This window comes from Cetorhinus maximus, chromosome X (assembly GCF_964194155.1).
Source record: "Cetorhinus maximus chromosome X, sCetMax3.hap1.1, whole genome shotgun sequence".
NCBI classification, from domain to species: domain Eukaryota; kingdom Metazoa; phylum Chordata; class Chondrichthyes; order Lamniformes; family Cetorhinidae; genus Cetorhinus; species Cetorhinus maximus.
Window position 1 is genome coordinate 5,203,446 of NC_135917.1, and position 16,524 is coordinate 5,219,969.

Below are 16,524 nucleotides of genomic sequence, written 5' to 3' on the forward strand. Positions count from 1 at the left end.
CACTCACCCACACACACACTGACACCCACAGACGCACTGACACTCACCCACACACAGTCTCATTCGCTCATCCACACACTCATCCACACACACTCACTCTCAGTCTCTCCCTCACACACACACTCACACTTACCCACACACTCAGTCTCTCTCACACACACTCACACTCAAACCAATACACAGACTCTCGGTTTCTCACACACAACACTCAGTCTCTCACAGACACTCTCACATACAAACACAGTCACACACACAAACAGACACACACACACACAAACAGACACACAAACAAACGGGGACACACACAAACAGACACACAAGCACAGAGCTAGGTTCTATGAAGAATTTTCTCACAATCACGGCTTAAGTTTATCAGGAAACTGTATTGATTGAACCCAGAAGTACCAGGCAATTTGAACTGAAATGACACTATAACCTTATTTGACATGACATTATAGTCTTATTTGAAATACACGCAGATGGCGATGAGTAAACGGACAAGAGTTAGAAATCCGATCAAACAAGGGGTTCCCCAGGTCAGTGGGACATTTGTGTGTTTGCTGGGTTTAAGTGGCAGAGGGCGGCTCTCTGGGATCTCTCACAGGTGCGGTTTACAACTGAGATCAAGGGAAGCCTGTCAGCAGAATGATCTCTCTCTGTGTCTCTCTCTCCTTCTCACTCTGGTGTTTGTCCGTCTCCGACCACTTTCAGAAACACCTTCTGCGCTGTCGGTTACAAACCCAGCCCCGGATCAAACCGCCTTTTCCGAATTGGGGAGGGGGTGGAGGAGAGGTAGAGACAACACAAGCATCACAGGGACCCCATTTCCCCGACTTACCAGCACAGGCTGATGATATTTGCAGGGTACAAGAGACAGAAGAAGAGTCGGAGCTGAGCTTCGGCGAAAGGCAGCATCTCTACACACTCTCCCAGCTCAAGTGTGCTGAGGGAGTACAGAATGCAAGATCTACTCTAACCCTAACCCAATCCCTCCCTCCCTCCCTCTCTCTCTCTCTCTCCCAACTCACGGCCTCTCTCTCTCTCTCCATCCCCCGCAAAGATTAGGGAGGTGGGTTTTAAGTTATGTTTCTCTCTCTCTCTCTCCTTGTGTGTGTGTGTGTGAAGGAAGAGACGAGGGCTCAGCAGACACTCGGCGGTCGCTCACATCCCCAGCCAAGCAATGAGAGGGGGCTGGTGGGTGGGGAATGTCTAGGGGCTGCTCATTCGGACTGAGAGTGAAGCGGGAATGAACTGGAGACAAATGAAGATTAGGGGCCAGAGACTTGGCTTCTATCCCCAGGGATAGTTTCTGGCTCTACAGGGAGTCTGAACTGGAACAACAGGGGAAGGGAATTCCGACCAAACGAAGGAGGACCAGAGTTCTAGATTGGGCATTGGCAATAAAATAAATCCTGATTTAGTGAAGTGGGGGGGAGGCAAACAGAATAACTCCCGGTAGAAAGAGGCATAGTGCGAAGACAAGTCTCCATCTCGCCGAACAAGCATCTCTCCCCCCGGGTTAAGGGGAATCTAAGATAAAAGCAAAAAACTGCGGATGCTGGAAATCCAAAACAAAAACAAAAATACCTGGAAAAACTCAGGTCTGGCAGCATCTGCGGAGAGGAACACAGTTAACGTTTCGAGTCCGAATGACCCTTCAACAGAAGGGCTCTGTTGAAGGGTCATTCAGACTCTAAACGTTAACCATGTTCCTCTCCGCAGATGCTGCCAGACCTGCTGAGTTTTTCCAGGTATTTTTATTTTTGTTAAGGGGAATCTATTCGCTTGCGATGAAGTGAATTCACGCATTGAGTGTGAAGGTAACTGCAAACAGAGATCAGCGGCAAATACTTCCTCCGGTACATGAACGGGCTCCGAAATCATGTCAAAGGGCAAATAGCCACTTCGACCAAGATGGGTTGTCATATATAGATTCAATAGGTCAAAGACAGAGATTAAGGGACAAAAACAGAAAACGCTGGGAAAAACTCAGCAGGTCTGACAGCATCTGTGGGGAGGGAAACAGAGTTAACGTTTCAAGTCCAATATGACTCTTCTGGGGGACTAAGAGATACATATATAGAGATAACCAGACATAAAAACACTCTGATGTATATATTTAATATACATGCATAACTTGCACATCCTAATGTATATATTTAATATACATGCATAACTTGCACATCCTAATGTATATATTTAATATACATGCATAACTTGCACATCCTAATGTATATATTTAATATACATGCATAACTTGCACATCCTAATGTATATATTTAATATACATGCATAACTTGCACTCCTAATGTATATATTTAATATACATGCATAACTTGCACATCCTAATGTATATATTTAATACACATGCATAACTTGCACATCCTAATGTATATATTTAATATACATGCATAACTTGCACATCCTAATGTATATATTTAATACACATGCATAACTTGCACATCCTAATGTATATATTTAATATACATGCATAACTTGCACATCCTAATGTATATATTTAATACACATGCATAACTTGCACTCCTAATGTATATATTTAATATACATGCATAACTTGCACATCCTAATGTATATATTTGATATGCATTTTGCACACAGTAATGTACATGTTTGACAAACACGCATGTACATAGACCGGAGTTACATCGACAATATCCAACATGTTCTGTATTCTCTCAATTACACTTTTCTTCAGAAACCATGATTAATATTGAAACGAACTTATTGACTGCAATTCCGCTCGGAAACCGCTCGCTCTATCTAACAGGCAAAACCATTCTATTAAATTCCACCCTCATCTCATGAGATCGGAATATTCACAGCTGCGATGGGCTCTTCTTTAAGACTGGGGGCGGGGGGGGGTTTGGAAACTAATTTGAACCCGGATCTTCAAGAGCTGACCCATTACAAAGGGGTCCCTGAACGGATTGAAAGGTAAATTGGTTTATGTGCATGACTGAGCCGGGGGGGACAGCCGACCTCCTCCAGATTACCGTGGGTAAAAACACAAAAACAAAACCCTGAGCTTCAGAAATGTGGAGAAAGCCAAAATCCGGGCCCTTTCCCTGCGACGCTCTGAAATTCCTCACTTCCACTGAATCCCACCCCGGCAAACAGCACAATGGGCTCTTTAGTGTTGCCACAGGGCGCCTGTCGGCTGTTAGGAGGAGACTCGCTGCCCCGCTTTTCACACCCCCTGCATTTCACCGTTTCATCGGGCTGGGAGGGAGAGGGCACTGAGAGTAACGGCGATGGGTTCAGGGGAGCGGCGGAAACTTGGATTTATCACCAACGCCGCTGGGGAGGGGGCTGGGTGGAGGGGGAGAGAGGGCAGGATCCTCCTGAGGCTGGAGAACGGTCACAAGCTGTTTGTGAGAGGCCACAGCTCTCATCCGGCAGCCAGGGGTTCATAATGATAAATGACAATTGAAGACATTGTAGGTAGTAGGGCCAGACGACGCACAGAGCCCATCAATCAGGTAGAGTAATCTAGGCTAGTAATCCAGAGGTTTGGCCTGACCCACACAGGCAGGAGGTCAAATCCCACCGCAGCGTCTGGAGAACCAGTACTGATACCCCTGGTGTAGGCAATCTGCGTGACTCCAGACCCACAGCAATGTGGCTGGCTCTTAAAATGCCTCTGAAATGGCCGAGCAAGGCACTCAGTCGTATTCAGGAAGGTGTCTCGCTACATCCAGCACATTACTGCTCAATGTAGGAATTGTTTGTGAACTGTAAACACATCTCACTGAAGGCGCTGATACTCCTGTACTGTAGGGTAGGGTGGGGGAGGGGGGCGGGTGCAAATACCCGATGATGTTAGATGGTATACCATAGCCTGCTCGAAGAATTCTTCAATCGCATCGCCTCCTCCCCTACCGGCTCATTGTTCTTTCATGTTTCCACTAGAGGGGCAATCTCGAACTAGGGGACATAGTTACAGAATAAGGGGACACTCATTTAAAACTGAGATGCCAAGGAATTTCTTCTCTCAGAGGGTAGTGAAGTCTCTACCTCAGAGAGTTGTGGAGGCTAGATCACTGAAAGTATTTAAAGAGGAGGGAGATAGATTTTTGAAATATCATGGAGTTGAGGGCTATGAGGAGCTGGCATGAAAGAGGGGTTGAGGCTTGGGGCAGATCAGCCATGATCTTATTGAATGGCAGAGCAGGCTTGAGGGGCTGAATGGCCTACTCCTGCTCCTAGTTCTTATGTTCATTTGTCAGTGAATTTTCGTTAAAAGTCCCACACTGAAGAGGCTGATTCAATATGGAAACTGTATCAAACTGTGTGGGCAGCTGGCAAAAGGTTGTGTGTAAGGTCAGGAATGCTCCATTAACAGTCTGTACAACGCTGTCTGAATCTGTACAACGCTTTCTGAATCTGCACAACGCTGTCTGAATCTGCACAACGCTGTCCGAATCTGCACAACGCTGTCTGAATCTGCACAACGCTGTCCGAATCTGCACAACGCTGTCTGAATCTGCACAACGCTGTCCGAATCTGCACAACGCTGTCTGAATCTGCACAACGCTGTCCGAATCTGCACAACGCTGTCTGAATCCCTACAACACTGTCTGAATCTGTACAACACTGTCTGAATCTGTACAACGCTGTCTGAATCTGCACAACGCTGTCCGAATCTGCACAACGCTGTCTGAATCTGCACAACGCTGTCCGAATCTGCACAACGCTGTCCGAATCTGCACAACGCTGTCCGAATCTGCACAACGCTGTCTGAATCTGCACAACGCTGTCCGAATCTGCACAACGCTGTCTGAATCCCTACAACACTGTCTGAATCTGTACAACACTGTCTGAATCTGTACAACGCTGTCTGAATCTGTACAACACTGTCTGAATCTGCACAACACTGTCTGAATCTGTACAACACTGTCTGAATCTGTACAACGCTGTCTGAATCCGTACAACACTGTCTGAATCCATACAACACTGTCTGAATCCGTACAACACTGTCTGAATCTGTACAACACTGTCTGAATCTGTACAACACTGTCTGAATCTGCACAACGCTGTCTGAATCCGTACAACGCTGTCTGAATCCTTACAACACTGTCTGAATCCGTACAACACTGTCTGAATCCTTACAACACTGTCTGAATCCGTACAACACTGTCTGAATCTGTACAACACTGTCTGAATCCATACAACACTGTCTGAATCTGTACAACACTGTCTGAATCTGAACAACACTGTCTGAATCTGAACAACACTGTCTGAATCTGCACAACGCTGTCTGAATCTGTACAACACTGTCTGAATCTGCACAACACTGTCTGAATCCGTACAACACTGTCTGAATCTGTACAACGCTGTCTGAATCTGTACAACACTGTCTGAATCTGAACAACACTGTCTGAATCTGTACAACACTGTCTGAATCTGCACAACGCTGTCTGAATCTGTACAACACTGTCTGAATCTGCACAACACTGTCTGAATCCATACAACACTGTCTGAATCTGCACAACGCTGTCTGAATCCGTACAACGCTGTCTGAATCTGTACAACGCTGTCTGAATCTGTACAACGCTGTCTGAATCTGCACAACGCTGTCTGAATCCGTACAACGCTGTCTGAATCTGTACAACGCTGTCTGAATCTGTACAACACTGTCTGAATCTGTACAACGCTGTCTGAATCTGCACAACGCTGTCTGAATCCGTACAACGCTGTCTGAATCTGTACAACGCTGTCTGAATCTGTACAACACTGTCTGAATCCGTACAACACTGTCTGAATCTGTACAACACTGTCTGAATCTGTACAACACTGTCTGAATCTGTACAACACTGTCTGAATCCGTACAACGCTGTCTGAATCCATACAACGCTGTCTGAATCCGTACAACGCTGTCTGAATCCGTACAACGCTGTCTGAATCTGCACAACGCTGTCTAAATCTGTACAACGCTGTCTGAATCTGTACAACGCTGTCTGAATCTGTACAACGCTGTCTGAATCTGCACAACGCTGTCTGAATCTGTACAACGCTGTCTGAATCTGTACAACACTGTCTGAATCTGCACAACGCTGTCTGAATCTGCACAACGCTGTCTGAATCTGTACAACGCTGTCTGAATCTGTACAACACTGTCTGAATCTGTACAACACTGTCTGAATCTGTACAACACTGTCTGAATCTGCACAACGCTGTCTGAATCCGTACAACGCTGTCTGAATCCGTACAACACTGTTTGAATCTGCACAACGCTGTCCGAATCTGCACAACGCTGTCCGAATCTGCACAACGCTGTCCGATTCTGCACAACGCTGTCCGATTCTGCACAACGCTGTCCGAATCTGCACAACGCTGTCCGAATCTGCACAACGCTGTCCGAATCTGCACAACGCTGTCCGAATCTGCACAACGCTGTCCGATTCTGCACAACGCTGTCCGAATCTGCACAACGCTGTCTGAATCCGTACAACGCTGTCTGAATCTGTACAACACTGTCTGAATCTGTACAACGCTGTCTGAATCTGTACAACACTGTCCGAATCTGTACAACACTGTCTGAATCTGTACAACGCTGTCTGAATCTGCACAACGCTGTCTGAATCTGTACAACACTGTCTGAATCTGTACAACACTGTCTGAATCCGTACAACACTGTCTGAATCCATACAACACTGTCTGAATCTGTACAACACTGTCTGAATCTGCACAACGCTGTCTGAATCCATACAACACTGTCTGAATCTGTACAACACTGTCTGAATCCATACAACACTGTCTGAATCTGTACAACGCTGTCTGAATCTGTACAACGCTGTCTGAATCTGCACAACGCTGTCTGAATCTGCACAACACTGTCTGAATCTGTACAACACTGTCTGAATCCGTACAACACTGTCTGAATCTGTACAACGCTGTCTGAATCTGCACAACACTGTCTGAATCCGTACAACACTGTCTGAATCCGTACAACGCTGTCTGAATCTGTACAACGCTGTCTGAATCCGTACAACGCTGTCTGAATCTGTACAACGCTGTCTGAATCTGTACAACGCTGTCTGAATCTGTACAACGCTGTCTGAATCCGTACAACGCTGTCTGAATCTGCACAACGCTGTCTGAATCTGTACAACACTGTCTGAATCTGTACAACACTGTCTGAATCTGCACAACACTGTCTGAATCTGTACAACACTGTCTGAATCCGTACAACACTGTCTGAATCTGTACAACACTGTCTGAATCTGCACAACGCTGTTTGAATCTGCACAACGCTGTCCGAATCTGCACAACACTGTCCGATTCTGCACAACGCTGTCCGAATCTGCACAACGCTGTCTGATTCTGCACAATGCTGTCCGAATCTGCATAACGCTGTCCGAATCTGCACAACGCTGTCCGAATCTGCACAACGCTGTCCGATTCTGCACAACGCTGTCCGAATCTTCACAACGCTGTCCGAATCTGCACAACGCTGTCTGAATCTGCACAACGCTGTCTGAATCTGCACAACGCTGTCTGAATCTGTACAACGCTGTCTGAATCTGTACAACACTGTCCGAATCTGTACAACACTGTCCGAATCTGCACAACGCTGTCCGAATCTGCACAACGCTGTCTGATTCTGCACAATGCTGTCCGAATCTGCATAACGCTGTCCGAATCTGCACAACGCTGTCCGAATCTGCACAACGCTGTCCGATTCTGCACAACGCTGTCCGAATCTTCACAACGCTGTCCGAATCTGCACAACGCTGTCTGAATCTGCACAACGCTGTCTGAATCTGCACAACGCTGTCTGAATCTGTACAACGCTGTCTGAATCTGCACAACGCTGTCCGATTCTGCACAACGCTGTCTGAATCTGCACAACGCTGTCTGAATCTGCACAACGCTGTCTGAATCTGTACAACGCTGTCTGAATCTGTACAACACTGTCTGAATCTGCACAACGCTGTCTGAATCTGTACAACGCTGTCTGAATCTGTACAACACTGTCTGAATCTGTACAACGCTGTCTGAATCTGTACAACACTGTCTGAATCTGCACAACGCTGTCTGAATCTGTACAACACTGTCTGAATCTGCACAACGCTGTCTGAATCTGCACAACGCTGTCCGATTCTCCACAACGCTGTCCGATTCTCCACAACGCTGTCTGAATCTGTACAACACTGTCTGAATCTGCACAACACTGTCTGAATCTGTACAACACTGTCTGAATCTGCACAACGCTGTCTGAATCTGCACAACGCTGTCTGAATCTGTACAACGCTGTCTGAATCTGTACAATGCTGTCTGAATCTGTACAACGCTGTCCGAATCTGCACAACGCTGTCTGAATCTGTACAACACTGTCTGAATCTGTACAACGCTGTCTGAATCTGTACAACACTGTCTGAATCTGCACAACGCTGTCTGAATCTGTACAACGCTGTCTGAATCTGCACAACACTGTCTGAATCTCCACAACGCTGTCTGAATCTGTACAACACTGTCTGAATCTGTACAACGCTGTCTGAATCTGCACAACGCTGTCTGAATCTGCACAACGCTGTCCGAATCTGCACAACGCTGTCCGAATCTGCACAACGCTGTCCGAATCTGTACAACGCTGTCCGAATCTGCACAACGCTGTCTGAATCTGCACAACGCTGTCCGAATCTGCACAACGCTGTCTGAATCTGCACAACGCTGTCCGAATCTGCACAACGCTGTCTGAATCTGCACAACGCTGTCCGAATCTGCACAACGCTGTCCGAATCTGCACAACGCTGTCTGAATCAAGTCATCAATGAAAGTACAGAGTTACACGAATAAAGTGTCACAGAATTGACCGTTATATATCAGAAAGTTGACTATCTGCCGGGGCTGCAGACAATGTTCACTGTATACTGCTATGGAAATGGTACCAGAGTGGGTACAGGCTAACCGGGGTGGGGGGTCAATATACACACAGGTTATACAGTATCACCGCCCCGGAGTAGAGCGTGTGAGAGAGAAGGCGGTTTATGTAGCAAGAAAGACGTGAATTACTAATATCACTTGTAAAGTATGACTGAGGGATTAGCAGCGCCGGCTTGTGAAGGAGGCGACCCCGAATTCGTTGGCAGGTAAAGGCTGTCCTGTTTCCAACAATCCCACCCCAATCCTATCCCAATTTCATTTTGTCCATCGGGAAGTACTGGATAAGTAGACATTGCTGCTCAGGTTGTGCAGGGCACCTGACGCCCACCCTTTTCGGACCAGCTCAAGAGAGCATCAAGGACTGGATTCAAAATAATTGGCAAAAGGAGTAATAGTGATGTGAGGGGTGGGGGAAATCACTCAGAGGGTGGCTGGAGTCTGGAACGAATTTCCTGAGGAGGGAGGCAGGTTTGATCGAGGTATTCAAAACGAAATTGGATTGCTACCTGAAAAGAGAGAATGTGTAAGGTTACAGGGATGGGATTGGGTAGAATGCTCTTTCAGAGGGCCAGTGCAGAATCGATGGTCTTGAATGGCCTCTTTCTGCACTGTAAGGATTCTGTGGAAAGGTAACAGAAATAATGAAGCGTTTTATCTCTTAGCAGCATTGCCTCTGTCCGGCAGACAAATAACACCCTGCATTAGAGCAAAGGAAAACTGCAATACCCCATACAGGAGCGAGCACTCGGTGCCACTTATAAACAGGACGCTACACAAGAGGCAGTTTGGGTGAAGGAGAATTGCCTTTGTGGTTTGACCAGGCAGGGGTACCGCAGGCACAAGACAGTTATCGAGGTCTTCCTGCTAGGCGAGAGAACTGGAACGAGTTTATCAGGCGGCGCTACAATGTCCCCCCGTTTATTCCTTGCAACTGACTGAACTGGGGGTTTAAATGCTGTGTAACTGCACTTTGGCATTGTCAATTCTACGTGTTGTATTTGAACGTCCCCCAGGGCATAATGAGGTCTCACCTTTGAGGGTGCACTACAATGGTCAAAGATTCGGAAAAATGATCATTACAGTCCAATTGGTTCATCTATCACTTGGCGGCATGTTTACTAAGGCCATTAGACAGATGTAAAGATCCTTTCTGGGAAGAGGGCTCTGAATTGTTTATTGTACACGGACTGTGCAGCAACCATTCATGTAGAGCCCATTTTAAACGTTGCATTTCTCGAAATAACTGTAGGACCTGTAACAAAGTCACTTCCTCGTGTTCAACGAAATCCCTCTTGCAAACTTGCATATTCGGTAAAACAGGAGATAAAGCCACATGATTGTGGCAAATCCGGAATGCACGGGAACACTTATCAAACAACGTGTGTTCTGGAAATATGACATAAACTCCCCCATCAGGGAACATTCAAATATTACACTTAATCATTTTAAATATTCCATGTAGACCAGGGATGTATTTAACAAACTGAGGAAAGTGTTTGCATTTTCTTGTTTAATATCGATCTCTGTCCCTTGACAGTTTCTACAGTGACCTGTTTTTGGTTTGAAGCGACACAACTCCACCGATTTTGCACATCCCAATCATGTGAAATTGCCTCTGATTTTTCACCTTTCATGTCCTCGCGAATGGCAGGCGTTTCCCTTCCATGGGAGAAGCAATCTCGAATTTGACACAAGACAATGTTTACGAGACTCAGTGTTGCTCTGACGGCCCGAGAGCGCCATCTGGAGGACAATTATAATCAGGGCCAAGGCAGCCGCACAAACTGATATGTCTGTATACAGTATTAGACACTTTTTAGCAACCTTAGCAACAATAAATGGACATTTTAAACAATCGGGTATTGCTAATCTGACAGGAGGCCGAGCTATGGTAAATAGTGGTGGTGTAATATAGTTTAAACAAATCTATTCTTTTCTCTGTAAAGTAAACTTGTTCAACATTCTTGTCAAGGGGGCGCATTTTTGATATTAAATATATATGTTCACATGTATAAAGGCTGTAACTGCTATTGTAGGCAATTATAATGCCCGTTGTTTCAAAGTTTGTCTTTAATGCATGAAGTGCGAGTGAGGGACCCACCAGGAACCTGCAGGGAGAGAGCAAAGGGCTCAGGTAAAATATCTGGTGGGGATTTAACCAACAGATTAAAGGCGTTGTGACTCGCTTTTAGAGGGGACGGGATTCTGGATTTTCAGTCAAATTATTGCAGCTTCACAACTTGTGGAAAATCCCAGTCATTAACCCAAACTGGGCGGGCACAACGAGGAAGGCTGCTTGCTAACATTGTACAATGTGGAGCGTTTTAACCACATGTACTTTGTGGAAATGCGAATGAGAAACATAGACTTTAGCACAGACACGGCGGCAACGCATTGGGCCATTACATATCGATATGTTCCAGGGTGTACATTCTGCTCGGTGACATTAGGGGATTGAATGAAGGGGGCGGGGAATGGCTGCTCTGCCTGTTTGTCATCGTACACACACACACACACACACACACAAAAACACAAACATATTACTCAAACGCAAGTTGTGTCTGAAAGAAAACAGAGCGAACTGGCTCGCCCTGTGACAACTCGAACAAACTGAAGATGGCAATGAGAGAACTTCACTCCACAAGCATCAGGGAGTCATTTAAACCCCACGATCTGGCGGCCAGCTAATGTGAGCCACAGTTTTGAAACATGATATTAACAGCGTAGGAAGCAAAGGGAGCAGAGATTCCCCAGGAAACCCGCCCTTGCCACTGTGCCCTGCTCATCTGCAAATGAGATTCAATGGATCTTATTTGAAGAAACCTCTGTCTTAATGTGGTAATTAATGAGGCTGATTGCTGGGGAATTGTTAACACAGGGTTACATAGTCGTGGCTGGTTTGGCGGTCCCTAAAAGGTATTGAACAATAGGGTTGTGCTGCTTTTACATGGGCATTAACCGTTTTAATCTGCTGTCTTTCAGGCGGCGGCTGATGGACAGATTGATGGACAGGTCTCGGGTCTGATCGCGCAGGCAATAAGGGAAGAATGTGTCGCTTCACCCCATTGTTCCTCTCAACTCTCCGCCACTCTCGTTTTTTTCCCGAAAACCTCTCCCCACAAACTTATAAGAAGCAGCTGTTTATGAAGCTGGTGTGATCAGTTTGCAGGCGAACCCCCGGGACATTGGAAAAAGCTACCTGTTCCAGTCAAGATTCGCCTCCACCCCCCCATCCCCACCCAAGCAAAACTTTTTTTTGTGTGTGTGTATGAGAGGAGGTGGGTGGGTGGGTGGGTGGGTGGGGGGGAGAGAAAAAGGAGGGAACAAGTTCTCTCTCATATCCTATCAGTAATTTTTTTTTAAACACAAGTCCTGCCTAACAGCATTATGACATTAGTCCTGGGACTGAGGACCCTGTGGTTGGTAGCGCTCACTTCATTATCCAACACGCTTGCAGTAAATAACAGTGGGAGATGGTGGTAAGTATTTTTTATTTGATTTCATGGACTTAAATCATAATGAAGTGGTATTCAAAAACAGAACCGCTCATCTCCAGCAGGCAACCTCCAAACAGGGTTGGCATTTGAGAAGTGGATACATTTTAAGATTGCTGAAGCCTGAATCATTTCTTGGTGTGTACATGTGTGTGTGTGTGTGTGTGTGTATGTGTTTTTTTCAGGGGTATTGTCAACATTGCTTCTACCTCTAACTTACTCACCGACACCAAATACGTTCAGCTGGTTTTGGATCCGAGTTTACAGCTGCTGAGCAAGAAACAGAGGAAACTCATTCGCCAGAACCCGGGAATATTGCACAGCATCACCTGGGGGCTGCAGAATGCCATCAGGGAGTGCAAGTGGCAGTTCCGGAACCGACGTTGGAACTGCCCAACATCCCAGAGCTCGAACATCTTTGGCAAGATCGTCAACCGAGGTAGGCTCGTCTAGACTCCCAGCCTCCTTCCACCCCCCCCACAACCTCCCTCCTCCTCCTCCTCCTCCGCTCACCTCAAACCACCCCTGCTTTAGAGTGAGTTGTATCTCTCGGTTCTGCCTCAATACGTCCCAGCCCCAGCCCATCCGTTCCCCCCAGGTCAGGTGAATGAAGGAACCAAGTGTACAGTCCGGCTCATTCCACCCAGCCCAGGGTGCTGGGGTTGGGGGTCACTCCAGTTCACATCACACTGGGGCCCATAGGTCGAGGAGTAACCCCTGGTCCAGAAAGCAGGCTACCCAAGGCCGATTGGACTGGGAGGTCCAAGCCCACGAACAGCGAGCTCCGGCTCCGGCCCCTGTACAGACAGGAGGGTCGGGGCCCCACTTAAGAACCCCGTCGTTCGCAGAAGAACGTGGCCAAGTGAGAGGCTTTTTATATACAGGCTTCTAACTGACAGCCTCTGCCAGACGGGAGTTTGAAGCCGGACAGGACACACCTGGGCGCTGGCGAGTGCGGAATAAACATGCCCCGGGACAGCTCCACATTCCGAAATGTTCACATACAAATGATACAGACCAGTGGAGCTGCTGCCTCCCGAATGTCTCTGTGGAAAGGAGCAGTTCCAGTCTTCCTCAGCTGGCTTGGGGACTAACAGATCCGCCAGTTTGTGTCGGGATATTCAACCCCTTTGAAACCACCTCCTATTCGCTCTGTTCTCTCAGTCCCTCCTATCCTGTTTAAACAATCCTCTGGTGAATTTCCCTTTTCCTTGTGTCTCGCACTCCCCCTCTCCCCAATTCAGATATTTCACCTTTTTGACCGTTTCATTCTCTCTCCAACTCAGCCACTTTCTGTGACATTTCTGGTCTCTGTGCACCTTTCTCCACCTGTCGCTCTCTACCTCCTGCCTCTCTGGTTCCGTTTCGATGTTACTCTCGGGAGTATCTATAACCCCACATCGAGGTGGCTCTCGTTCTGATCCTCCCACCCAGTCTCTCTCGCCCTGGCTGTTCAGTTCTCCCTACCTTTTATGTGTGAGCCTCTCTCTGCTTGGCCCAGCTGCCTGTTTCTCTACCTCCCGAGATCTGCTGCTCTCTCATTTACATCTTCCTGTGCATTCTGCTCTGTTACTCCGCGTCTCTCTGTGCGCGTCTCTCCTACATTTTCCCCATGTCTGTTCCCCCGCACCCTCCACATCTCCGTCTCCCTTTTACTGCTGTTCCTCCATCCAATATCTCGGAGTCTATCTCACTCTGTTTTCCATCACCTTCTCTCTCTCTCTCTCTCTCACTGCTTCCCCATCTCCGTCCCTCTGAGAAAATATCATTCTCCCTCTCCCTATCCCTCTCTCAGAATATATCATTCTCTCTCTCTCTTTCTGTCCCTGTCTCAGGATATATCCCCCCCCCCTGTCTCTGTCCTTCCCTCAGGATATATCATTCCCCCCCCAGTCTCTGTCCTTCCCTCAGGATATATCATTCCCCCCCCTGTCTCTGTCCTTCCCTCAGGATATATCATTCCCCCCCTGTCTCTGTCCTTCCCTCAGGATATATCATTCCCCCCCTGTCTCTGTCCTTCCCTCAGGATATATCATTCCCCCCCCTGTCTCTGTCCTTCCCTCAGGATATATCATTCCCCCCCCTGTCTCTGTCCTTCCCTCAGGATATATCATTCCCCCCCTGTCTCTGTCCTTCCCTCAGGATATATCATTCCCCCCCTGTCTCTGTCCTTCCCTCAGGATATATCACCCCCCCCCTGTCTCTGTCCTTCCCTCAGGATATATCACCACCCCCCCCTGTCTCTGTCCTTCCCTCAGGATATATCATTCCCCCCAGTCTCTGTCCTTCCCTCAGGATATATCATTCCCCCCCCCCTGTCTCTGTCCTTCCCTCAGGATATATCATTCCCCCCCCCCCTGTCTCTGTCCTTCCCTCAGGATATATCATTCCCCCCCTGTCTCTGTCCTTCCCTCAGGATATATCATTCCCCCCCCCCCTGTCTCTGTCCTCCCCTCAGGATATATCATTCCCCCCCTGTCTCTGTCCTTCCCTCAGGATATATCATTCCCCCCCTGTCTCTGTCCTTCCCTCAGGATATATCATTCCCCCCCTGTCTCTGTCCTTCCCTCAGGATATATCATTCCCCCCCAGTCTCTGTCCTTCCCTCAGGATATATCACCCCCCCCCCAGTCTCTGTCCTTCCCTCAGGATATATCATTCCCCCCCAGTCTCTGTCCTTCCCTCAGGATATATCACCCCCCCCCAGTCTCTGTCCTTCCCTCAGGATATATCATTCCCCCCCTGTCTCTGTCCTTCCCTCAGGATATATCATTCCCCCCCAGTCTCTGTCCTTCCCTCAGGATATATCATTCCCCCCCTGTCTCTGTCCTTCCCTCAGGATATATCATTCCCCCCCCTGTCTCTGTCCTTCCCTCAGGATATATCATTCCCCCCCCTGTCTCTGTCCTTCCCTCAGGATATATCATTCCCCCCCCTGTCTCTGTCCTTCCCTCAGGATATATCATTCCCCCCCTGTCTCTGTCCTTCCCTCAGGATATATCATTCCCCCCCCTGTCTCTGTCCTTCCCTCAGGATATATCATTCCCCCCCCTGTCTCTGTCCTTCCCTCAGGATATATCATTCCCCCCCTGTCTCTGTCCTTCCCTCAGGATATATCATTCCCCCCCCCCAGTCTCTGTCCTTCCCTCAGGATATATCACCCCCCCCCCTGTCTCTGTCCTTCCCTCAGGATATATCACCCCCCCCCCTGTCTCTGTCCTTCCCTCAGGATATATCATTCCCCCCCCTGTCTCTGTCCTTCCCTCAGGATATATCATTCCCCCCCTGTCTCTGTCCTTCCCTCAGGATATATCATTCCCCCCCTGTCTCTGTCCTTCCCTCAGGATATATCACCCCCACCCCCCAGTCTCTGTCCTTCCCTCAGGATATATCATTCCCCCCCCCAGTCTCTGTCCTTCCCTCAGGATATATCATTCCCCCCAGTCTCTGTCCTTCCCTCAGGATATATCACCCCCACCCAGTCTCTGTCCTTCCCTCAGGATATATCATTCCCCCCCAGTCTCTGTCCTTCCCTCAGGATATATCACCCCCCCCCAGTCTCTGTCCTTCCCTCAGGATATATCATTCCCCCTCATCGGATATATCATTCCCCCCCTGTCTCTGTCCTTCCCTCAGGATATATCATTCCCCCCCCCTGTCTCTGTCCTTCCCTCAGGATATATCATTCCCCCCCCTGTCTCTGTCCTTCCCTCAGGATATATCATTCCCCCCCTGTCTCTGTCCTTCCCTCAGGATATATCATTCTCCCCCCTGTCTCTGTCCTTCCCTCAGGATATATCATTCCCCCCCTGTCTCTGTCCTTCCCTCAGAATATATCATTCCCCCCTGTCTCTGTCCTTCCCTCAGGATATATCATTCCCCCCCTGTCTCTGTCCTTCCCTCAGGATATATCATTCCCCCCTGTCTCTGTCCTTCCCTCAGGATATATCATTCCCCCCTGTCTCTGTCCTTCCCTCAGGATATATCATTCCCCCCCTGTCTCTGTCCTTCCCTCAGGATATATCATTCCTCTCTCTTTCTGTCCCTGTCTCAGAATATATCATTCTCCCTCTGTCTCTGTCCTTCCCTCAGAATATAACATTCTCTCTCTCTCTGTCCCTTA

General features: G+C 47.9%; 2 protein-coding genes across 6 annotated transcripts in view; one reads left to right on the forward strand and one right to left on the reverse strand.

Annotated features, from left to right (window-relative positions):
• Positions 1-16,524, reverse strand: part of LOC144672720 (protein Wnt-6-like) — an 80,738-nt gene that overhangs the window by 19,804 nt on the left and 44,410 nt on the right. For 2 of the 4 annotated variants that reach the window (XR_013574153.1, XM_078534662.1), the window contains exon 1: positions 839-966. The exons of 1 other annotated variant lie outside the window; for it this stretch is intronic. Coding sequence is in view for 1 of the 3 variants with exons in the window: in XM_078534662.1 (XP_078390788.1) it covers positions 839-915 (77 nt within the window). In the remaining 2 variants the exon portion in view is untranslated. Of the gene's footprint in view, positions 1-838; positions 967-12,625; positions 12,725-16,524 lie in introns of those variants that run through there. One more of the 4 variants, XM_078534665.1, reaches the window with a different exon arrangement.
• The window catches only part of wnt1 (wingless-type MMTV integration site family, member 1), a 25,577-nt gene continuing 21,268 nt past the window's right edge, over positions 12,216-16,524 (forward strand). The window contains exons 1-2 of one of the 2 annotated variants that reach the window (XM_078534660.1): positions 12,216-12,386; positions 12,587-12,840. In XM_078534660.1, the coding sequence (XP_078390786.1) occupies positions 12,295-12,386; positions 12,587-12,840 (346 nt within the window). In that variant the 5' untranslated portion in view covers positions 12,216-12,294. The remainder of the gene's footprint in view (positions 12,387-12,586; positions 12,841-16,524) is intronic. The other variant, XM_078534661.1, reaches the window with a different exon arrangement.